General features: G+C 34.4%; 1 protein-coding gene across 46 annotated transcripts in view; it reads left to right on the top strand.

Annotated features, from left to right (window-relative positions):
- The window catches only part of RIMS2 (regulating synaptic membrane exocytosis 2), an 821,964-nt gene that overhangs the window by 592,834 nt on the left and 202,834 nt on the right, over positions 1-26,296 (top strand). For 26 of the 46 annotated variants that reach the window (XM_043983649.1, XM_043983385.1, XM_043983377.1 and 23 more), the window contains one exon: positions 8,610-8,710. The exons of 18 other annotated variants lie outside the window; for them this stretch is intronic. In XM_043983649.1, coding sequence (XP_043839584.1) covers positions 8,610-8,710 — 101 coding nt within the window. Of the gene's footprint in view, positions 1-3,972; positions 4,102-8,609; positions 8,711-26,296 lie in introns of those variants that run through there. 2 more of the 46 variants (XM_043983597.1, XM_043983606.1) reach the window with 2 other exon arrangements.

Genomic DNA, 26,296 nt, shown 5'->3' with positions numbered 1-26,296 from the left:
TATGATTTAGAATTTTTAATTAGTTTACAGTTAAGGCTGATTTAACAAGAAGGTGAGTTGATATATGAAGCATTTATTAAACACCTACTCTGCTAGGAAGACAAAAATGTTATAGTCTCTGCCTTTGAAGAGCTTGCATTCTATCAATAAAAACAACATATACACATTTAAGTAAATATAAAATGTGACAACAAGGAAAAAGACTCATTTGGGAGTCTTTAGCACTCATTCAGTTCCTTGAGTTGAACTTACGACCTCAGACAGTTGACACTTACTAGCTGTGTGACCTTGGGCAAGTCATTTAACCCTCATTACCCCACCAAAAAAAATGTAGGAATTCTGGGAGATAGAGGTGAACAGAGGAGAGCATCATAAGCATAAGCAACAACCTTTGCAAGGCACAGACAGGAAATGAATGTTATGTATGAGGAACCTCAAGAAGGCAAGTTTATTTGAACAGTAAAGTATAATAAATAGCTAAAAAGGTACTTTGGAGAAAGGTTGGAAATGGCTTTGAATGTTAAACAGAGGTATTCATAAAACAATAGATCATAAGTCATGAATATGTGACCTCAGAATGCAAAGAAATATATTCTGAGATTCAGCTCCACTCTCTTTGCTTGGAATTTTTAATTGATACAGGGCCACTAAATGCCATTCACTATCCATTTATCCAAAGATAAACCTACATCTTGATAAATTGACTACATTAGAATGGCATTTCAATTTTAATCATATAAATAAGTTTTCAACAAATATAAAGGAAAATTAATTTGCATCTTTAATATTTTAAAATATGATTAAGAGCTATGTTTCGTTTAATGTGTAGGGTTATGGAAAAAACTAAAAGCACTTCTGAGATTGTGACATGCCATAGTTCTAGGTCCCCATAGCTCTATAAATCCTTTTTTATGGATTGCATTCTATTATGTCTGCAAAAAAAAATACCCTTGTGTTTCTCATAAGCATAGAACAGTCTGTATGAAATCATTGAACCTAAAATGGTATTACACTGAGAGTTAATCATTAAGCATTATTAAACTTCTATTGTGGTACTTAACTAGAGACTGAGGACAGAAGACAAAAACCAAAAAACAAAACAATCTCTCTTCTCAAAGAGTTTCCATTTTGTATGTGCACAGGATCTTATCAATACAAAAAGCTTAACTTAGATATATAAATCATTGTTTCTTCAGACCGTTCCTCACTCCTAATACTGAGCTTTCATATCTCATATTACTGAAATGATCACATTGGAAGGAAAAGAACCTCAAATTTATGTCACATAATTTAAAATGATTTCTTTTTGAACTTGATTTTAAAATGCTGTCAATCTGGCTCAATTCAATAAAAATAATGGAGCAACCTAGGAATAAATGCAATTTATCACTAAAAATATAGAACATTATCAAACAATAACAAAAATCTAAGGGAAACAATTTTTGTTAGTTATTATCACATATTGTTATTTCAACAAATAATTATCTTAAATTATTTCTAATTTCTATTGCTTATCACTTTTGAAAATTGCTTTATTTTTAATAAAAATATTCTTTTATGTTAAAATAATAATTATATTATCTTTTTCTAACAGTTTATCTAAAATAAAAGATGGTAGAATTTTACTTCATTCATTGAATTCATCATTATTTTCTGATCTAGTTAACAAGTCAGAAAGAATTTAGCAATAATTCAATTAAATTAAAAGGGAATTTTGATGTTTTATTTCCTGTAATTAGAGGGAAAAACCCTATATACATTTTAATTTCAAAAGGTGTTTTTGTTCTGACCAATGTTAAACAATTTTAAACATTTACTTCTACTGATCAAATACCCAGGCAGTGTCCAAAATATCCTTCAGTTGATATAAAGAATGCTTGTTTATATAATTGATGGTTATATTACATTTTGATTTAAAATAATATAAAATATTATCACATATTTCCTTGTGTTGCATTTATTCAAGCTTTGCTATGTTTTAAAACAAAGTATGATTTACCATAACTGACTTTATAAAGATGTGAAAACACCTCATTTATTTTTAAAAATCCTTTCTTATTAATTTTTTCCCAATAATGAACCTCAGACACTACTGCATGACGAATAGTCAACTTTTATCTTTTAAGATTTTACATGGCCATAAGTTGGACATTTTAATCAATAGCATCTGATTTTTCACATTTTATTGTATAAAAGGAAATAAGCATTATTATGAAAAATAATGTATCCATTTATATTTATAAAATAATTATAAAGAATCTAATTTTTGATTTATAGTTTGTAAAGTCATATTTAAATCTACCCATAATTCAAGATCAAAAAGAAAATTACGTATAACTTCATATATCTAGATTCATAAGATTTTGGTTTGCATTTCATTTCCTTTATCATTACTTAGTCCTTATTGTAAAATAAGGATTTTAATGCTTTCATTAACTAATGTAATCTAGCCTTAATGCTTACCAAATCAAAATTATAGCTGAGAGCAATATATCATTGCTCCTCATTTATTTAATCTTTAATTCAAAATTATTTCAGCACAAATATATCAAAACACATGGTTTGTCAAGTCAATGCAGGATTTGTTCTTTCATAACCACAACCACCAAAATTTTATACTTGCGAGGTTTCTTTTAAATGTACTATATTGCTTTTTAAAAAAATAAATAGAGCACAAATGAGAGATTGTTATATAAGTACAAAAAAGCAAAAGCAATAAGTAGAAAATCAGTAGGTTATTGTAATGTATATGTAAGTTATACCAACATGTCTGGAAGTTTAAATAGAAATTTTGTCATATTTTCAGGAATTCATACTTATTAAAAGTGGCTAGATTAATATTTAAAATTTCTACTCATTGTTATTGCCCTAGGGTAAAATTTTCTTATCTTCATTATGATTGTATTTATTCTGTCTTTTGCATTTTTGTTGATTTTTATACTTTACTCATTTTCCTTTAATAAGAATTTTAAAAGATGAAGAATCAGAGAATTGGGATTGAGGTAGGGTAATTTTCCAAAAAAAAAAACAAAAACATTTTGTCATTTTTTTCCCTTAAGTATGTGATAAGATAAATTCCTTTAAAATAGTTTTATGGGCTTCTTGTGGCTTTTTATGTCTTATACAAATATTTAGATTCCAACATTTGACTTAATCAAATGTCTTTCCCCTGGCATCTCAATAATTTAAATATTTAGAACAGTTTTCCAATTTAATTATCTTATTTTATACATTTATTTGTTTAAGCATGACCTTACTGAATGAATGCTTATAGGCTGAATGACATATTTGTGGTTAGTTTAAAATTATCATTATTAAGTAGAAAACAGTAGATTTTTTAAAGAACAATCTTTTAAGTTTTCACAATTAATAAACATATTGCTGCAAGCCATTTTCTCTTTACCAATAAAATGGGGGGGGGGACTTTTAAAAGGTAAATTAACTAATAAATTTTTGATGTAAAAATCTTTCCAAAACCATTAGTTCATTCATCTCCTACCTTATAGTTAAAAGTCTCTGAGACTGTTACTTTAATTTCAGATTATCATCACTCTGATGAAATAGTTGTTTAATGAAACTTAGGCCTTACTCAATGAGAATGCTATGCAATACTTGTATAGAACAAGGAATTCTCTTGGTTTGGATAGCTTAAATTCCATAACAAATTGCCCAGGAAAGTTCAGTCTCTTGTCCAATCAATGTCAGTCAGCTGATTAAAATTAAATTTCTATTAAGTCATATGATTTATAGCTCATTAAGAGAATCAATATAATTGACTCCTCCTAGGTTTCATGTTTGTGATTGAAGGCTTGGTCCACAGCTACAAATTCTTGTTCTTGAATCTAGCCTAGATCCCTTTCAGTCTTTCTTTTAGTTTCTGTGAACATGTATTTGGGGCTTAAGGATTTTCTCCTTAAGATTCCCAGATTGGGACATTTCAATTACGATCACAAGAAGGATTACAGAATCAACTGTCCTGCCTTCACAATCAACATGTTCTGTTCATTGAAGTCTTCCTGATGAATCCCATCACTGCCAAACCTGTGTCCCTACTGCCAGGAAGTGTGTGGTATGAAGCTGCTCTGGCACCCCAAGAGCATTGTGTGTGTGTTTGTGTGTGCTTTGAAAAAACACTTTTTCAACATCACTGCAGAAATCATTAGACCTATATACTTATGATATCTGCAGTGAGCACATAAATAGGGCAAACTACACAATGGCTGCTTTATTACATTTAATCTGGTCATTCCCAACTATATAGGTGGATATTAATTTGCAGTTACTATTTAAATTTTTATTAATTTTCCATTGATGGCAACGTATAAATATTGCCATTTTCTAACATTACATTTTTATTCTAAATTGTATGTTGGCAGCCAAATGTAATTATTTTTCTTAAAGTGAAATTACATCACAGTAAATATTACATAATTATTGAAGTATTTTGTTGATTTTCAAAAACTGAGTAAACTTGAAAATTAAATATGTCCAATTCTCATACATCAATACACAAAGTATGCATATCTATTTAAAGAAAAATAAATATTTGTTATTTTTGCATAATTTCAGAAAACGTTAAAAATCAAATCAACAAAATACTGGAATTTGTATATGAGGGAAGTAAACCTGCAGTAGTTGAGATTGTTTTAGGTGTTTAGTATTTTATGAAAATGAAACAATTTGAATAGGTCCTGAACCCAAACACACAGTCACATTTTTATAGTTAAATTTCTCTATCTATGTTCTTTAAAAATCTAAGATGGTAACAAACAAACAAATAATTCTCATCGAGTTGTAAACCATTACAAAAGTTAATGGAGTAGATATAAAGAAAGTTTTTTCACAAATCAAATAAAAATGCTAATTTTTTGGAATACATATGGTAGGATTAATATATATATATATACACATACATTTCCAACACAATTTAAATCAACTCTAAGGTATCAGTGAAATAAATTTGGATGTTATTAAAATGATTTTTGGTTATTACTTGGAAGAATAGGCCTGGACCCATGAACATTTTAGACATTGATTCCTTGAAAACATTTTTAAAGCATGTATTGTTCTGAGCTAAATATCCATCATTTTTTAAATGATTAATAAATTTCTTTGGTTAAACTAATTAGTTTGGCAAATTCCTAAAGTTTTAATTTATAACAATGTAACTAAACTGACATTTCCCTAGTGACTGACTCAGAAGTTTTGCACATATATAGTAAGCACTTAATAAAAAGTTGTTAAATGATAAGAATTATTCATTTTTAATGATAGAATCTTAATTTTGCATAACAAATTAATTGTTATTTAGTCCAACCATTATAAGGATCATAGCAGTAATACGATTTCCTTCCAGTGAGAGTTAAAGTTCTTCCTTCCTAAGAGTTTGTAAAGTTGTAGGCAATAGGTATAGGCACCATAATATTGAAGCAAAAGTCAGATTTATGTTTTTATAGAAAGTTTGCCCTTATAGGTACTATGTCCCACACCTGTGGATTCTGTACTTCTTCCCCTAAATCTAAAAACTGAGGTGTTGAGGCTAGAGATGACATGGTTGTCATGATATTAATAAAATAAAAAATTCATTGGTTTCTCTGTCCATCAGTTTTTATTTGTAGACCCAGTTAGAGAGAGCCAATATGTTTATCTAATAGGACTAGAATCAAGCTTTTATTTTGGTGTATGTATTTCTTCCTCTGAATTGAAGTTCAGCCTTGGAATCAGGAAGATTAGTTCCAAATCTCACCTCTGACAAATATGAGCATTGTGACATAGGGGAATGTGAAAACCCTTCAGTGCCCTAGATAGCCATGACCATAACATACAAGTATCTATCTACATTATTTAAATGGGGTTTCTATTTAGGAATATTTTATACATAAAAAAAAATCATTGTTTGGACCAAAAATTTGTTTTTTAAATACTTTCCCTGAATACACTTCAGCGAATGCTTTTTAAAAAATATAGATAATTATTCCTTCCCTTTTCATAACTCCCCTAAATATTGAAAGAATGAATGAAGTATTAAGTCAGATTCCCCCAATTTCCTTCTCTGATTCCTTGATATATGTTATATGTTATGCATTTTGGGACGCTATTTTCAGCTTATTCAGTCTCCTGGATTGCTAGCTTGCTATTGTTGTTGAATCATTTCAGTCATGTTCCACTCTGTGACACAATGTAGAGTTTTTTTGGCAAAGATACTGCAGTGGTTTGCCATTTGCTTCTTGAGTTCATTTTACAGATGAGGAACTGAGGCAAACAGGGTTAAGTGACTTGCTGAGAGTCACAAAGCTAGTAAGTGTCTGAAGTTTGATTTGAACTCAGGTCTTCCTGACTTTAGGCCTGGAACTCTATCCTCTACACCACCTAGCTGCCCCCACAATTGCTAGTGCCCTAAAATAATTAAATGTAACCTCTATTGTGGCTTACTTTTGATAATAATCTTGGTATATCATGTATAATATAAAGGACTTAAACTCATTTTTAGAATAGTGCTGCTGAATATTAAGTGTTGGATTGTTACTGTATCAAAAGGGTATGTAATTTCTCTTTATACATTTCAATTTGATGTTAACTAAGAAATTTTATAATTTATAATAGATTGTTTGTTTTTATAAGATCACGAATTTAAAGTTGGAAAGGACCTTAAAGGTCCTCAAATCCAAACCTCTCATTTTAAAGTCTAAGAAACTGAGGCCCAGAAAAGTTAAGTGACTTGCCCAAGGTCACACACATTGTAAGCATTTGAGGCAGTATTTGCACCCAATCTTCCTTAGTTCAAATCCAGTAGTCTCTCAAATACACAAAACATTACATTTTGTGACACAACTTCTTCCCCCTACCTTATGCATTCCCTTTTTTCCTCCTAGGACTTCAATTGAGGCAGATCCTTGAATATAAGATTTTTTATAATAAGCACTTAGGTTACTATTCATGGAAGTTTACAAATAACATTTTTTTTAGGTAAAACTACCAAAAAATTTAAATTTTTAACTGAAATTGCTAAAATATTTTCCATTTATGTGCTATTCCAAAAAAAAATACTAATTGTATTATATGTTTTAGAGTTGATTTAAATTTGCTAGGGTCTTTAATTACATTTTAATATAAGTATTTTAAATACTTCAAGATTTTCTTAATCCTTGTTTTTCTTTTTTTTTCTTTTGACATAAAAATAATTTCTCTAACTTGCTATATACAATTACTCTCTACTATATAATAAAACCAGTCAAGGCAGAGAGTAAATGTATAAAATCCATTGTCTTTGTGAATAGAGATTGCACCTTTATTTTTGTTACATAGGGGTATTTTTTTTCCTTTTCTTGTTTTAATTTTTTAAAACCACTGAGTGGCAAAATATCTATCTGCTAAGATTTTGATACTTTAACTGCAGTTTCAGAATTATCATCCAAACTGAATCATTGTGGTGTGTATCTGTATGTCTGTGTCTGTGTGTGTGAGAGAGAGATTGTACATATGCATGTGTCTATTTATACATTGAGTTAGTGTGTGTATATTCATAGAAGCAAGTGTTTTCTCTTTTATCATACTAAAACTTGAATACTAGCCTTGCAAATGAAGGATATGTTTTCCAATTTAGAAAAGCTAAAAAACAAGATGCTTTTTCATATTTGAAAATTCTATTGTTTAAGAGAAAAGCATATAAAAACTTGTTTTAATCAGAAGCTGTTATGCTCATTTAGAATATCTGTAGCTTATATATCTTGCAGTAGTGCCAGTTCCTGTTGGCATTGACTTACATTTCATAATAGGGCTACAACTATATCTTTTTGCCTCCTCCCATTCTCTTTCTCTTTTTCTGTGTTTATTTACTGAACATTATTTAATTGTTTATTTTGCACTTTGGCTGGCACAGTGTATTCCCAGGAGTACTGAGTCAAGCTCTACTTTCTCCTTTCTTAAGCCTGGCTCACTTGAAAGTGATATTCAGACATGCCCCATAGAAGTACATTCTTTTGATACCAAGGGGCAAAATGATAAATCTAGGATCTAGATTTTGTTCTATGGGTCAATTTGATCTAGATTGATCTTGGGTCATTTTAAAAATTATTTCCTTGTATAATTTTTTAAACTTTGTAATCTGGACCAATATCACTCAAATTTATTACTTTATTTGCCAATAATTAATTTAACATGAGGATACTAAGTCTGCAAATTTCCATAATAGGATATTACAGGAAATATTTAACCCTTATAAAATAACTGTGTTGGTATATGCAACATCCTCCTGGATATATATATATATATATATATACACATATATACATATATATATGCCAGAAAAATTATTCTTTATTGATGATATTTTCTTTGGCTCTTTCTTGCACTGAAATTTATGTTAATTTTAATATTGTCAAAATTAAGCTATTAAATATATTGTTCATATGTGGGATATTCCTATGTTTATCTCATAGGATAAGGATGCATATTTCTGTGCAAACAGAACCTGAATAAAATTTATAATTGGAAAACTGTATCTTGAGTGAAAATAATGTCAGACTAATTTTTATCCTTTTAGAAAACTTATTACTTTAGGTACAAACAATACTAAATGTTCATTGTATGGGTTTTCTTTTACTCTCTAGGTTCTATGGATATAGAGGAGAGAAACCGACAAATGAAAATCAATAAATACAAACAGGTAGCGGGATCAGACTCCAGACTGGAACAAGAGTACCATTCTAAGGCAAGGCATTTTTCTTTTTAATAATAAAATCAATTACTAGTGTGGAATTAACTCTTTTCCATAGATTCCACAGATTATTCAGAAGATATATTGAGTTCAATGAACTCAATGATGTTTGTAAGTTCTATCTAATATTACATATTGGTTTTCAGCATCTAGAGATTTAGAAGCATTAATTGTTCTTATTTTATTCAGAAAAACAATGCACCTTGGAATAGAGATTATAACCTCTAGAAGTGAATCAATTCAATACATACTGAATCATCAAATCTATTGGAAATCCTTAATTTTTATGGAGCTACATACTCAGAATTCTTCTATTCCATAAACAACTGAGGAATTTCCATTATCTTCCTGTAATTTTCCTGTATGCAGAATTTTTTAAAATATAATAGTTTCACATCAATTCTTACTTCATTTGTGAGTCAAATGAGTAAAAAAAAAAAAAAGCTTCCTCACATAAGAATAGGTCATACACAGAAAGCAATTGAGAGGATTTACAGCAACAGTAGATTGTAATGCAAAATGTTACATTTTAATAAAAGTATTGACATTTTGTTATGCTTTTATTTTGAAAATACTATTAAATTTATTATATTACTTTATCTTCATAATTTTTGTAGGGTGGACTAGACCTTTAATTTCATTGGTATAGGGTACTTTCAATGAGAAAAAAAAATCCCTCTATCTATCCAGACTAACACTTGTCTACAATTTTCAGTCTTAGAGAGCTGCCTGGGATACTTAGGGTAAATGCCTTACTCAGGGGACACTCATAGCCATTATGCTTCAGAGGAGGACTTGAATTCATTCTCCCTGATTCTGAGGCAATTAGTCTATATATTACATTACAATTTGAGCAAATAACCACCTAAAGGTCAAATACAGCCAGCCATCTGTTTTTGTATGGCCTGTGAACCAAGAATAGATTTTATTCATTTAAATTCAATAAAACTTTATTTACAAATGTAGCTCCCAGGCTATATGAAAACAGGTTGCATTACAACTTGCTTCCTCTCATCTGTATGATACTTTAGATTAATAAAGATATCCATGGCATAAAGATGTAGTAGTATTACTAAGTATGGCAGCCACAATAATGGAAGGTATTTTGCTAATCCTTTCCATTTAGGATTTCATGAAAGGACAGTCTGGATTTGGAATTAACAAAACTTGAGTTTAAATTATCTGAGATATTAGCTTAGTGACCCAGACTTAATTCCTTTCATCCTTAGTGTCCTCACCTGTAAAATGGGAATAATGACAAGATTGTAAAAGGATCAGATTAGACTTTAAGTGCTTTGGAAAGCTTAAAGGGCTACATAAATGCTATTATTGTTTTAAATATTATTACATTTAAAAATAATCATCATCAATATTTTAGCTGTTATGTTTTATGGTTTAGGATTACATCCATTTGACCTTCTTTTTTTTTTTTTGGTGGGGGGTGGCGGGGCAATGAAGGTTAAGTGACTTGCCCAAGGTCACACAGCTAGTAAGTGTCAAGTGTCTGAGGTCGGATTTGAACTCAGATTCTCTTGAATCCAGGGCCAGTGCTTTATCTACTGTGCCACCTAGCTGCCCCAACCTTCTATTTTTCTTATGAGGAAACTGAGGTACGGAAAACTTAAATAAGTCACCCAACAACTCAGTAGTGGCAGAGCTAGAATCCAAACTTGATTCTTTTATCACCAAAACAGGTGAACTTTCTGTTACAACATACTTCTCCATTATGTTTCATTTTAAATTATTATTGCAGTCCTTTGTACTGAAACCCTTATACAGGCATATTTTTGAAGTGGGGTATGGTCTTGGGAAGACAAAAATCTGCTGACCTCATGGTATTGTCTTTCATTAATCTTTTCCCCAAAATGCAGATATATTGCCTTGCAAACACTGCACAGCATAAGCATAGACATACACATCACCTCAAGTAAAGATACCATAATTTTCCTGACAGTATCCATAAACAGAGCACAATAAAGAGAGCATTAGAATATGTACCTACCCAAAGATAGCATTCTTCAGGACTATGAAAATGAAGTACAAGCCCTAACAGACTCTACAAACCTAAAAAAATCTACTTGTTTTGAAACCAACTGTTAGACCAGACTTTCTAGCTTTACTATAATTCCCAATATCCTCCTCCTCCATATCCTAACAAAGAATACTCTGTAAGCTGCAGAAAAATAGTTAGCTCCTAAAGAATACACTAGCCGGGGCAGCTAGGTGGCGCAGTGGATAGAGCACCGGCCCTGGAGTCCGGAGGACCTGAGTTCAAATCCTGCCTCGGACACTTAACACTTACTAGCTGGGTGACCCTGGGCAAGTCACTTAACCCCAATTGCCTCACTAAAAAAAAAAAAAAGAAGAATACACTAGCCCTATTCATACCCTGGCTACAAATAGGCATCAGCAATAATACAAAGTCAATTTGATTTGTGGAAGAGATTTTTCAGTAACTGGGCACCAGGAGGTCTTTGAGCTCTTCCCCTTTTCATGTGTCCCACTTGCACTCTCTTCTGCTTCTGTATTACATCGTACTGCTTCTCCCCATGATATTAATAATTAATAGTCTCTATTAATTGTCCTCCATTTAATTGAAACAACTTCTAAAGAGAAACTTTTAAGAATTGTGTCAGATTATTTTGAGTAAATCAGGTATCTTATGATTGAGGATGCAACATGTGCATTTGGTAAGATGTCAGTTTTTAGGGAATAGCAACATCCACAAGTCCAGGGGCTACTCTGGGGTCCAGGAATGGCTACAATGAGGATGTTTACTAAGTCTGAATGTATTACTACTAGCTCTAGTCTTTTCCCTGCATCATACACGTGGGAAAATATGAACAAAGAAATGCTTACAAGATCTTGTTATGCTAGAAGTAGTGTTCCATTCTTGAAGTTCAGAGAGCTAAATTTAAGAGAAACAAAAAAATACTACATTTCAGTTCAATTCAACAAACATTTTTAGATACCTGTTCAAAGTATTGGGGCAGCGAGGTGGCACAGTGGATAAAACACAGGCTCTGGATTCAGGAAGACCGGAGTTCAAATCCAGTCTCTGACACTTGACATTTACTAGCTGTGTGACCTTGGGCAAGTCACTTCACACTCATTGCGCTGCAAAAACAAAACAAAACACACAAAAAAACAAAAAACAAAAGAAAAACACAAAAAAACCCAAAAGTATCAAGTAAGGTTTTTGAGATACAAGAATGAAATACTATATAGTCTCTGCCCTCAGTGAGTTTAAAATTTAATAGAGGATCTTATAATCTAAGAGAATAGTAAACTACTGCTATTACTGTGCCCTACATGGCATAGTACATAGAACACCATGCCTGGAGTCAGGAAGACCTGAGTTCAAGTACAACCTCAGACACTTACTGGTTTTGTGACCCTGGCCAAGTCACTTAACCTCTGTTTGCCCCACTATCTGTAAAATAGGGATAATAACAATACCTACCCCAAAGGGTTGTTGTGAGGATCAAATCAGATAATTATAAAGAGCTTAGAATAATGCCTGTCCTATAGTAAGATAAATGTGAGCTATTATTATTATTATTTCATCATCATTATTATTAAACTAGTTCTATAAGTTTATTCAAAGGATAATTTGTGATATGTTTTATTTAGCCTGAGATGTGGTACTGACTGAAAATATAGTGTTAAAGAAAAGATTTTGATAAATTTATAAAGTATAAATGTATCCCAACTTGTTTAAGTTAATTCCAATGAGAATGTTTGTGTTGCCCTACAAATAATATTTTAGTACTTCTACCATAGATCAGATGGACTAGATTATGTGATATAGTTTGGCGGTTTATGCTCCATTTCATGCCTTAAATAGGAATTTTTAGGATAGCGTATATCATTTTAGACATCAACTAGCAATGTTTCATATTGAAGCACAACTTTCTATCATATCCTAGAAGGAGGAAAATAAAGAAGAGTTTGATTAAGGTTTGATTTATGGCATTTGGAAAATTATCATCCATAGGAGAAATTCCTATGCTTTGGGCTGAGAGAAGCAAACCAATAGTGGAGGTCACAAAACTTTTGTATAGTATGTAGTATACCTTTGGTAGAATGACTATCATAGCTACTGGAATTGGTAGGGCTTTGTAAAAGGAAGCCCAGGGCTTTAGAAAAGCTTGCAGGATCTGTTTTCTAGAGTTGTTTCCTTTGCTAGCTGCAGAAAGGAATAAGTGTCTCAGGTACAGTGGGCCTAAAACCATCTCCTCTATTATGGTTATGGTAACTTGTTCTTTCAGAATTAATAGGAAAGGCAATTACAATATTAAGTTTAAATCATTAGCTGATAGAGTCTGAGTTTGTTCTTTAATATTGCACTACTATTATAGTAATAAGAAAAGATCATATTTGCATAGTACTTTCCAGTTAGATAGAGGATTTACTAAGCATTTTCTTGTCACAGCCACTGTAATGTACTCTAGGGAAATAAATAACTATCTACTTATAAGCCCTTAAAGAGCTTATCTTATAACAGAAGAAGATAACATATAATAGAGAACTGGAAAGGAGGTAGTACTCTAAGAAGTATGATGAAGAAATGGGGAAGTGCCATGAAGGCCTGATTCCCCACTGTTGGGTATGATAGCCTGCCAACTATGCCAGGTCTTGGGCATGGGCAAGGGTTCAGATGTATAGCTCCCCTATTTCCCCAAGATGAGAAGTTGATACCAAAGAAAGCCATTGGCAGCTCCAAGGTTAAAAAGATAGAATTTATTTAAAGGAGACTTGCTTACAGGGGGATCCGTGTCTGGGATGGCTGGCAGATGTTATGTGAATTCCTGTCTAGCTCTCCCCCAACCTTCCTTGATGTTTATACATGTAATTTATATAAGCATACTTGACAGGGAGCCTTCTTTGTCTGTGCAAGCATAAATCAGAAGTATAGGGGCAAAAGGTTGCATGACTTCCCCATGCTTGGCTAGGATACATTGAATGTACTCTAAGGGCAAGCTGTAGGGCCCTTCCTTATTTGGATATTCCATTCTGCATGTCTTGGATCTCATATTCCACCTTTATTTCCCTGGGAAACTGTTGATAAGAAAGTCTCTAAGACTGCCAGGAATGGACTAACAATGTGGTAGTGTGCCTAAAAGATGTGCATGTGAACATACCTCCCCTTATGTAATGGGGTAAATGGGAAGTCAGATTTTTCCTTGTGAGACCTGGCCATACATCTAAAGCCATGGTACCATACACCCACCCATAATTTCAAAGAAATTTCACATACATAATTTCATTTAAACTTTGCAACAACCTTGTGAGGTAGATTTTTTGAGGGCATTGAGGAATAGGAGAGTGGTTTAGATCTATAATTTCATTGGTTTAAGGAAGTCTTGATAAGGTAATTTCCTCTGCCAAGATAACTCAACAACTGCTCTGAAACATAAAGTCATCAGAGAGTTGCCTAGGGTACTGAGAAGTCAAATGACTTATCCAGGACCCTAGAGCCAGTTTGTTTCCCAAGTAGCACTTCAACCTACTGGGTCTTCCTGACCCATAGGATATGTCTCTATCCACTTTAAGAAAAAAGTAAAAAGATATAAACCTTTCCTTTTGGCTCTTCCCTGAGAATCATCCCCCAAAGTAGATAATGTAAGCATTACCAGGCACATTTTACAGAAGAAAAATTAGAACTTCACAAAATTTAAAATACTTCTCCCATTATTTGCTGTGGTTTAGGAACTCAATCAATATCCAATTCCCCTGACTCCAAGTTTTGTGTTCTTTCTGCTATATAGTTCTGTATTTATGGCTTTTCAAATAGAAAGGAATACCTACACTCTTGTCTATTTCTTCCATCTCTAATTTCTTTTTGAAGCATCAAGAAACATTTGTGAAGCAATTCTTTCTTAAAGAGGTATAAAATATAAATGAGCCTATTTGTAAGAATTAATATAATTGATAACTTACATTATCATCTTGATTTTCACTAAACTTTCCTATTAAGAACTGAGATTTGATTTTATTAAACCTTTTGATTTTCTCCTACCTTATTTTTAAAACATCTCTAAAATATCACATTATTCACTTTAGTAGATAATATTAACCCTACAAACAATGGTTACAAATATAGTAGGGAAATTCAAAATATAGTATAATTATTTTATTAGTAGTAGTAATAATAATAATAACAACAACAATAACAATAGCAATAGCAAAACTGTTGACCTTTCTATTATCAAATGTAACCACACCAGATGTGGTTTATTCATGGATTCTAGTCTGTAATATTTGACTTTTTTCTGCTTTGAGTTTCATTTTCAAAGTTGTATTTGACACTCTTTTAAACCTTTTCTACTTTCCTTACCTTGATTTACTTTCAAGCTTAAAAGAAATGATCATATTAGCAATGGTGCATTGTGAAAGTTCAACATTCAATTTTCACAAAATAATTTTCTCCAATATGTAATCTGATAGTGATTTACATTACTTAAATGCTTTCTATTTTAAAAGTATGATAATTATTTTTAAAATCCACCATCAGTAGAAAAGTATAAACTAGAGAACAGGACTTTCATCAATAGAATAATTGAAATGCTGCTTTAAGTATCCAACACAAAGAAATAATAGAATAGCCAGCCGATAATGAAATTATGTATCTGGAGAATTATCCTTAGAATGTTATATTAGTTCTCTAGAAAATTGTAAGGTTCAAAATCTTGATAGTCAAAACTGTCATCAACTGAAATAAAAGTCAAACTAAAATTTCTGAGTAAAGCTTAAAGCTGTGAGGGATTCATAAAAAGTGTCTTGATTGGAGATGGAAATGAAAAAGGTAATAAATGCATGGCAATTATTTAAGAACTTGCTATCTGTAATCTTCCCTTTGATACAATAATTCCACTTTATCCCTAATATAATTGGTGGGTAATGTTGTCTAAAATATAAATCAAGCTAGAATTTGAAAGATATTATGTTGAGGTAGTTTTACTTGGATTATTTCTGTGTATTGCATTTTAAATGAGGGATGTGGGGGTAGTGAAAGGAGTAGTATCTAGTAGTGTCTATTCTGGTAGATGTAACCTTAAGTATAATTTCCTCCTGGTGAGCTTCATCAGCTCTTAGCAGTAGTAGAGCTATTCAAAGCAGAACTTTTGTTTCTGTAGAATTTTTCAGGGTGTGGGTAAGGAACACTTGGAGGAAACTTTCCCTACCAAAGCAAATCAGCAACTACTATGCACTTTATAGTCTTAGAAATATAAAAATTAAATAACTTGTTCAGGGTCACAAAGCCAGTATGTGTCAGAGATGGGAAGTGATTTCAAGTCTTCTTGACTTTGAGGCCAGCTCTCTAGCCACACTCCATGACATCTCTCTTTAGGCAGTATTTGCAGACTTGATAAAAGTAGTAGAGGTATAATGACTAATATTTACATAGCATGTTAAGGTTTGTAAAACATTTTATATACATATCATTGGATCATCACAACAACTCTCTGAAATAGGTGCTGTCGTTGTCCCACTGTTAGAGATGAGGATACTAAGACTGAGAGAAGTCAATTATTTAGTGAGGTGACATAGTGTCTGAGATGGGATTAGAATTCAGGTCTTTCTAACTTTTATTTTGGCTCTCTATCCATTAAGCTAAGCTATGGATAGTGATTAATCACCATTTCTTTTACTTGCAGTATACTCTTCACAGATTTAGTTTTTCTGATTTTCTTCCTTAGTTTAACTTCCTCCTTGTTTTATAATTGTTTTAATTTTTAAAATTCAGTAATCTACTTTTCCCATTTTGCCATAAAACATTCTAAGTATGATTTATCGCCACTTTATTTCATTATACTATATCTTGTGCAGTGTTTTTATACATACATGTATACAATGTGTATATAGTCAAGACATTTTACTTTCTATATGTCATGGGGAAATAGAGTGTGGAGATCCTTAGGTATTCCTCTGTAAACAATTACACTTTGCACACAATCAAATTAGGATTAAAATGTTTTTTATTTGACAATAAAGAAAGTGACTGAGAGGTAAGTCAAAGACTTCACCCATGGGGAGGAGATGGCTTAGAAACATTTTCCTCCCAGAATAGAAAGAAGGCAAAAGCTTTTATAGAGGATAGATGGGATGACCACCTGAAAATGCAAAGTTCCTTTTGGGGATGGAGCAGGACAAGATTCCTGAAAGTCAGGGGGATTTTTTTTTTTTTGCAGGGGTGGGGCAGCAGGGAGTGATAGACATGACCTCTAGAGTTATCTCTGTCTCCTAACTCAGGTAGTATCCACACCTAACTGACTTTCCTGCTATAGAATTTTATCTCCCCTTACTTCTTAAGTGTGTCCTTCCTGATAGCTTGTTGGCTAGTTTAAACTTTAATAGTGCCTTGACCCCTTGATATGTCTGCCCTATTATCTGGTCACCCAAAGCCCTATGTCGTGTATTTCAGTTAAACTATTCAAACCTTTGATACAATTAGAACAAAGGCTATAATTTTGAAGACCTGAAAAACACCTCAGAGTCCCTCTAGTCTGTTCCCCTCATTCTATAGTTGAGGAAGTTTTAGAACAGGGAGAGTAAATAACTTAAGGTCACATGGTAGTAAACATTAGAGTTAACTCCTTCTAATGGACCACCCTACCTCCCTTGGTGTTGTGGACCAGATTGGTAGAATTTAGGAGGTCTTAATTAACCACTCCCTTCCCTTCCACTCCCACAGCACCAGTCTAGACTTTGTAAGCAAGGATGTTATGAAGCTGATCTGGTGCACATGGGATTAATTTTGCCCTCAGGTGAATTGATCTGGGATTCAGCTGTGAACACTTTATGGAAGAGGACTAGAAAAGAAGATTTCGGATGTTGGTGGAGAGGGAATAGTCATTTATGTAGTGTCTACTGTGTCAGGCATTATGCTAAATGTGGGGAGCTCCTGAAACCTCAGAAAATTTGTTGGCTACTTTTTTTTTTTTAGGCAATGGGGGTTAAGTGACTTGCCCAGAGTCACACAGCTAGTAAGTGTCAAGTGTCTGAGGCCGGATTTGAACTCAGGTACTCCTGAATCCAGGGCCGGTGCTTTAACCACTGCGCCATCTAGCTGCCCCCATGTTGGCTACTTTTTAACATTCTTGGCAACTGCTTTTTAACCTTCTTGCTAGTGGTGGTGTTTATTTGTTTTTGTCTTCTGGACTGCTTTTAAATCACATTGAGAACTGTTTCTACCTGAACAGACTATTAAGGACTGTTTGTACCTCAGCTCTCGGTGACAGATTGTACCAGATGAGGAATAGCAATATGTATATTTGGGTGTATGTTATTCAGAAAAAAAGGTGTACCTCTCCTCTTCCTCCTCTGTCTGTGTCTGCCTCTGTCTTTCTGTCTCTCTGTCTCTTTCTCTCTCTCTGTCTCTCTCTGTCTCTCTCTCTCTCTGTCTCTCTCCCCACCCCCCCCCCTTCTCTCTGGTAACTCTGGCTGTAGCACCTGCAGGAGCATTTTTTGTCAAGGTGTATCTCCACAGGGAATGCTTTCCAGGATGTTGGTTGTGGGCACTGGGCCGGAAACATTGCTGTTCCCAAAATTCTTGGATTCAGGTGCCTAAGTTGTTTCCATCAGCATCTGAGAGGAAATAGTGATCAAAATGGAGGTGTTATTTTGGCTGTCCTGTCATATGCTGCCTCCTGTTTTTCCCTCAGGGATTACCACTTTAGGTCTTTTGTCTAGAGAGATTTCAGCAACTTAGACATGTACATTATTTGTTCATATTGCCTTTGATCTAGAGTCTGGTGCTTCAGTTTATGGTTATGATCCTTTTCCTGCTTCTCCACTGCTTCCTCTCTGCTGTTTCTTCTTGGCTCTTGTAGCTTCTGCAGTGTATGATCCTTCTCTAACAAGTTCAGAGGTGGGAAAGGGGAGGTGTTATAAATCACATCAACCCCCTCCTCTAGTCCCAAAGTCTGGTGCCATGGGAGAAGGTTAAACAGCATGTGAAATATCTATTTCTAGTATCCTTATTTCCTTGGTCAGTTAGTCATCCAACACATTTTTAAATATCCACTATATATCAGGCGTGGTACTAAATGCTGGTGCACAAGAAAGGCAAAAAACAGTCCCTGCTCTGTAGGACCTCGCACTCAGAAGAGGGAGACAACATGTAAACAATTGTGTACAAACAGGATATACACAGGGTAAATTGGAGATAATTTCAGAGGCAATGCACTGAGATTAAGAAGAACTGGGAAAGGCTTCTTGTAGAAGGTGGGACTTTAGCTAAAACTTGAAAGGAACCAGGAAAACTAGTAGGCAAAGTTCAAGAGGGGTACGGTTTCAGGCACAGAGGACAACCAATGAACATGCTTAAACAGGAAATAGAGTTTCTTGTTTGAAGAACTAAAAAGAGGCCAGTGTCACTGGATTACAGAATGAATGGAAAGGAATAAGTGGAAAGGTACGATGGGGCCAGATTATCAAGGTCTTTAAAAGTCCAACAAATTTTATATTTAATCCTAGAGAACATAAGGAGACACTAGAGTATATTGAATAAGGGGATATCATGGTCAGGTCTTTGCTTCAGCAAGGTCAATTTGATAGCTATGGGGAGAATAGACTAGAATGGGAAGAGACTGGAAGCAGAGAGGGCCACCAGCAAGCCACTGCAGTAGTCCAGTTAGTTGTGAGGTCATGAGAGACTGCATTATAGTGACAGCAGTGTCAAGGAAGAGAAAAGGGGCTGAGATAAGATGATACAGTGATAGAAAGGGCAGCTAGGTGGTGCAGTGGACCTGGAGTCAGCTTCAGATATTTATTAGCTGTGTGACCTTGGACAAGTCACTTAACCTCATTTGCCTCAGTTCTTTATCTGTAAAATAGGGACTCACTGGAAGAAGAAATGGCAAACCACTCCAGTATATTTTCCAGGAAAACCACATGGCCCAAAGTCCATGGAATCATATAAAGTCAGACATGACCAAATGACTGAATATGAACAATGATAGAACTAAGACTTGGCAACTGATTGGGTATGGGTGATGAGAGAGAGTGATGTTATAGCTGGAAGAAGCCTTATCAAAACAAAACTACACAAAGATGAACTAGGGAGAGAAGCAGAAGCTAGAGGAATTGGAGGATTATAGATTTATATCTGGAAGAAATGTTAGGAATCATTCTAAACACCACCCCCATTTTATATATAATGAAATTGAGGTCCAAAGAGGTCATCAGTGAATCATTCAATAAGCATTTATTAGATACCTATAGTGAGTCAGTGGCAGGAATACAAAGAAAGGCAGAAGACCAATAAGGATCTCATAATTTAATGGGAGAGACAATATGCTAAAAATTATGTACATAAAAGCGATATACATAACAAAAAGGAAATAATTAGCAGAGGAAAGGAACTAGAATTAAGAATTTTTTACTTACCCAAAGTCAGATAGACAGTAAGAATTTGAGGAAGGATATGAATACAGGTCATCCTAACTTCAAATCAAGCTCTCTGTCCACTAGACAAGAGATCAAACTTGCTTCATATGGGCCTTAAACATTGTGGTTTTCTAAGTCACTATGTGGTCTCTAGGGACCCATTTCTATTTCAGTTTCACAGCACTGTATACCATACTACTTCTAAGGTTCTCTTGAAGAATTCAAGTTATCAGGACCAGATTATCTATATCTCATTCTACTGAGAGAAGTGGCAAAAGGGAGAAGACAAGGTACCTGGTACAAGGGGTGGGGAGGAAATGATGGAGGAATACAAATGAACACAGCTGAGTAGGAAATGAAGAGATGGCTAACTTGGGCTCCTTGCTTAAATGAGTGAGTATTCTGGGAGTAGAGTTCTCTACCTTCTGATCAGAGGGAGTGAAGAAGGGGTCCCTGGGGCAGAGAATACTGATGAGGTGTATTAGGACTGAAGTGATCTTGTAGGATGAAAACATTTCTGAGGCTTGAAGAACTCACAGTCAGTGAGTTCAGCTGGGTAGAAAATTTAGTGACTATGAATGCTACCTTTCAAAGACTGCTTTGAGGTGAGAGAAATATTAGGAGTAAATCTGAGTTGGTTGATGTGGATTTTCTCTTGATAAAATTTTTGGGGGTATTAATCAAGTCTGTTTTATTTTCTTCATTCTTCTAGTATCTTTGCCTCTCTGATATATTTTGTAAAATAATCTCTTCATGCTTTTAGATATGGGTATCTTGAATACAGATTCCCTTGGCATATACCTGGTTTTTGTACAAGTGTTTTTCTTCATTTCATTTACTTATGTGCCATTTCTATTGGTGACTAAAGATTTAAGATCAAATATGGTGGTTCTGATAAGAATAAAACATTATAAAAATGACAAAAATCTAAACTCTTTCTTGCTTTCTTGTCTTCCTTTTGTCCTCCTGCTAGCTTCATTTTGTGAAAGCTTTTAGAATGACGTGGTGGTTCATGACACCATTTCTGTAGACAGTTTTGCTACCAATGCTTTTTTACTGGGAATTAAAGGGTTGACAAAGTGGAAAGAATGTATATACACACACATACACATATGCATATATGTACCTGTGCATATACATTATATATATATATATATATGTGTGTGTGCACATCCATGTGCATATATACATGTATTTATGTTTTGTGTGTATGTCTCAATTTAGGACCTGAGATTGTAGTGGAGAGGAACATTGTGGTCTAGTTACTATAAAAGTATTGAATAATTTTTTCTTGGTTCCCAACTGTATGGAACACCTAGTTCTCTCTACCCTGTATGCATGTGTGTAGTTTGAACTGGTTTCCATCATAGGAGAATCTGACCTTTAATATCAGGGATTATACTCCTTATCCTCATATTCTTTGGCTCATTAATTCTCTTACCTTTGTATACCCTGAAGATGATTTTATTTATGGCTCACCTCTAGCATCTCTCCCCAGAAAAGAGGAGCTAAATATATAGTATGAATCATGAAAAAGATAGGTACTTTCTTCCTTTACATAAAAGAATGCTAAACGCATGATGCCCACAAGTGTACATTAACAGAACAAATTCAGTAACTTCTTAGAACTACTATTACAGCCTGCTAGTAATATGATAATTAAACTTCTTAAGACATAAAGTAATTTATGAGATTGATGATTCCGCATTCAACATTTCACCTTGGCTCTGAATTTCCATTCCACTTCAAACCTGAAGCACATCTGAATATTCTAGTTAGAGGCTTCCACAGTCAACTGCTCCTGGTTCTGCTGTAAACAACCACTCTCACCAGTCAATACAGGGGACTTTTTAAAAAAAAACAAAAACATTCAGGTTGCCTCTATTGATACCATACTCACAAGCTTGTCAAGTTTACAAGCCCACCTTCCAGCCTGGACATGTCCACCTTGAGATTACTGCTTGCTTTCCTACTCAGGAAAAGAGACACAAAAAACACAGCCTAAACTCTGACATGGACTTGCCTAGAGAAGACGTGCTTTGGAAGCTACATGAAGGTCAAGATGGAGGAATGTGTTCAACTCCAAATAATCCCCACACACACACACACACACACACAAATTAAAGCCATGAAAGAAGAGAGGGATGAGGGTACAGGCCTCTCCCTTTTGTACATCCACTGAGTCATAAGTTCTCCCAGTTTTACAACCAATAAGGTTGTAAAATCTACTTGTCATTTCAAAGTACAAACCCTTCAACACTGAGTCACACATGGCTGGAAGTAGTCCCCTCAATGCATCCACAAAGTCACTCAAAATCAGTAATGGCACATCTGAGCTTTCTCTGTTGAGGGCCCTTGCTACTAGTACATTGGAGATGTCCAAAACATCACTATTTAAGTTTAATGGGGAAAACTGTTAGTAACTGTGGGTATCAGGTAAGGTTTTCTGTCAAAGGAAACATTTGATGTCAGTTTTGAAATATAGGAGCGTTGTTTTTCATTTTCGCCTTTTTATTCCAAGTCCGTAGCATAGTTCCTGGCATATAACATAGGTGATTTTAAAATGCTTATTTGCCAAATTGTTTAAATTCACCAAGAGGAGTAGGAAGAATGGCAAGTAAAGACAAGGAGTTGGGAGAGCACAGGGGAGGCCTGTTTATGTTTAGAGGAGCAGGAAGTGGTTCGGTTTTTTGATAGCTCTAGGTTTTCTAGACTGCAGAAGAAAAGAGAAAGAAATAAGCCCAGAAAGCTAGCCTTTTCAGCCAGCTTCCCCACATTTCTTAATGATGATGCATAATTCCTACTTTTCTACCTCACTTTTTGATGTAAGGATCAAAAGTGGTTATATATGTAAAGACACTGACAAGTAGAAGCTGAACTATACATATAAAGTGTTAACATCTTGTTAAATTCTCCTATCTGACCCTATTTTTGCTTGAGGAAAGAATTCAAGAAAAGTGAAACAATACAGTGATGTGTTTATAATGCCTAGTGAATTTTGCTCATTGCCCAAGAATCTCATAAAAGAGGCCCAAAAGCTAAAATCAGTCAAGAGTAGCTGGTCTTAGAAAAAAAAAAAAAGGTAATAGCAAATGTGGCAGCAGCAAAGGTTCCCCTTATTTCACTGAAGCTGCCCTTTTTCACATAAGTCTAAGGGAAGAAGGGTAGAAGTGTGAGACACATACTTATATACCTCAATGTTTGGCAGTTTCCTTTTGGGATCCATTAAAATGAATGTTTGGTACATTCTTGTAGCTAGTTCGGCTGGCTTTCTCTCCTTTTTCTTTTCTACTACTTCCTGGCATTTGTACTTCTAAAAGATTTTTAATCTCTCAGTGTACTTTTCCTTCTAGTCTTTTTTCCTTGTATACTCATGAAATTATGTGAATTATGTCTGATAACAGGGTTCCTCAATAGCAGATTAATTTTATAAACCTATACTTCAATCATCTGTAAAATGGGAATGCTTATAATAGCTGTACTTCCTACCTCACTGGTTCAGGATCAAATGAAGTAGGGAGGATAAAATAAGAAAGTGGATTTAAAGCAGCAGGGCTATACAAATGTGAACTATTCTTCTGCTACTTAATCTGGTAATAATAAGTAATCTCTTTTTTTTTTTAATTTTTTTTTTCCTTTTTAGTGGGGCAATGATGGTTAAGTGACTTGCGCAGAATCACACAGCTAGTAAGTGTCAAGTGTCTGAGGCCATATTTGAACTCAGGTACTCCTGAATCCAGGGCTGGTGGCCACCTTGCTGGCTCTGTAATCTCTTACTTATGGAGAAATTGATAGATTAGGTGATTTCATTTTAATTCAAAAGACATTTAAGTACCCTTCATTTGCAAGGAACTGAAGATGAAAAGACCAAAGCCAATTAAACAAATAAACAAACAAAAATCGCACCACACCCTGGTTTGGAGAAGCTTATAATGCTTGGGGCTTTGGGGGAAAGTGGGGGGAGGGGGGGGAGGTTTCCAAGAAAGGCTTCACCTATTTGTCATCTGAGGTTTCCCTTTAAGGAAGTTAAGCATTCTATAAGTAAGGAGGGAGTACATTCCAGTCTTGAGTCCATGAAAAAAACATGGAAATAGTTAACAGAATGTCAGTTCATCAAGTAGATGACTTTGGTAGAATATAGAGTTCATGAAGGGATAGAATATGAAGCAAATCTAGAAAGGTAAGTTGGATCCCATTTAGGTAAGGACAATAGATATCAGATTTTCATTGTATCACATAGGTAATAGGGAAGCAACCATATAGCAAAATGATGTAGGATGGAATTTAGGGTCAAATTGATCGTGAGTCATCCCAAAAGAATTACAAGACTCAGTGACTCAGTTTCCCAAGTTTTATTGCAATACTGTGAGTGAACACAGGGAGAGAACCAGAAAAGTGGAAAGGTATCTCTCAAATAGTGAAAGAAAAGACAGTTATATTTATAGTATGGATAAATTGATTATCAGTCTCATTATAATAATCTCCACCTTGGGGAGGTACAGAGGAGGGCCTGTCCTAATTTGGAGTTCCTGGGGTCCTAAGCCAACCCCTGAGGCAGGTACCTTTTTCTGTGGAGGTGTGTTTTGGGGGTTTACATGTCATAAAGTGAATCTGGGGACAAATTTGGCCTTTTCTGCGCATGTCTCTTTTTGATTCCCATGTCTAGTTTCAAAATATTTTCATTTATCATTTGAATTTCTATGCTCTGTATATGTATCATTGTTATAGTTAAGGTCTCTATGACCTGCCTCTTTATGTTCTTGCTATGGGTGCTGATTAATGTAACAAGAAACCAGGCCCTGATTTGTTTCCCAAATCTTAAATTATCCATTAACTAGTTTTAAGGGCTAAAATTCTAGCTAAACTGTCTAAAATATCTAATGAGTGGTCGCCAATAAATAATAAGCTTTAGCAAGAGTTAGACTTTTAAGCATTTATTAAGGAGAATAAGAATTTGGTAAAGAGAGAGAGAAAGGCCTAGATTCCTATCTATTAAAGGGAGAGCACATTTCTGGCTCCTCTCTCCACGGAGTCCAGAGGAAAGAGAGTGAGACCGAGCGCCAGTCTCTTCCTTCCTCCTCCCACTAGCCCGCATCACTTCCTGACACCAAAGAAAAGACTCCTGGTCTTGCCCTCAAAGACCTTCGCTTCATGGGCGGAACTCTTCTACAGTGAGTCTCCAGCAGGTGGCGTCATTCCAATCGTTACTCTAGGATCTGAATCCCTCTTAGAGCTCAGATCTAAATTAGAGCTTGGGTCTTAGGTTTTTCTGTTAACTCCTTTTTTGCCTCCTACATCAAAAGAAGCTCATTTAGTTTTTGATACCACTGTTTAGAAAGCATATTGATAAGCTGGAGAGCACCCATAAGAGGAAAACCAGAATGAGATGGTGAAGGACATTGACTCTATGTCATATAAGGACCAATTGAAGTAACAGGATGTTTTTGTTGTTCTTGTTGTTTTGTTTTTTTAATGAGGATTAAGTGACTTGTCCAGGGTCACACAGCTAGTAAGTGTCAAGTGTCTGAGGACTGATTTGAACTCAGATCATCCTGAATCCAGGGCTGGTGCTTTATCCACTGCACCACCTAGCTGCCCCCAAGTGACAGGATTTTTAGTAGCTTCACAGTGCTAGTAGAATCCCATCTATGACATCCTGAACATGTTTACCAACTTTCTCTTTGAGACTCCACTTGTCCTCCTCTTATGCCCAGTGTCAGGAAGCTCACTGCACCTTTGAGAAATCCATTTCACTTTTATGCTACTTTAATTATTGGCATGTTTTTCCTTGTGTCAATCACAAATGTACCTCTTTGTAATTTATGACCTTAGGATCTAATTCTACCTTCTGGGACCAAGCAGGGGGGAAAAAGTCTAATTCCACTTTCACATGACAAATGTGTGAAGATTATTTAGTTGGGTTTTTTTCTAGCTTAACATTCAAAAGTCTTTCAAGTAACCTTTTATGGAAAATTTTCAATCCTCCTCACCATCCTAGCCATTTTCCTTAAACAGGTTACAGTTAGGAACATGACAATGTATTCTAGATGTAATATGATAAAGATATTACGTGACTATCAACTCTGTTGCTCCACATGGTTTGTCTCGCTTTATGGAATCCAAGAACACAGTAGGGTTTTTTTGTTTTGTTTTTACAACAGCATAATGACTTCTATTGCAATATAT

Source organism: Dromiciops gliroides, chromosome 1 (assembly GCF_019393635.1).
Source record: "Dromiciops gliroides isolate mDroGli1 chromosome 1, mDroGli1.pri, whole genome shotgun sequence".
In the NCBI taxonomy this organism is placed as follows: Eukaryota; Metazoa; Chordata; class Mammalia; order Microbiotheria; family Microbiotheriidae; genus Dromiciops; species Dromiciops gliroides.
This window is presented reverse-complemented; position numbering and strand designations above follow the sequence as displayed.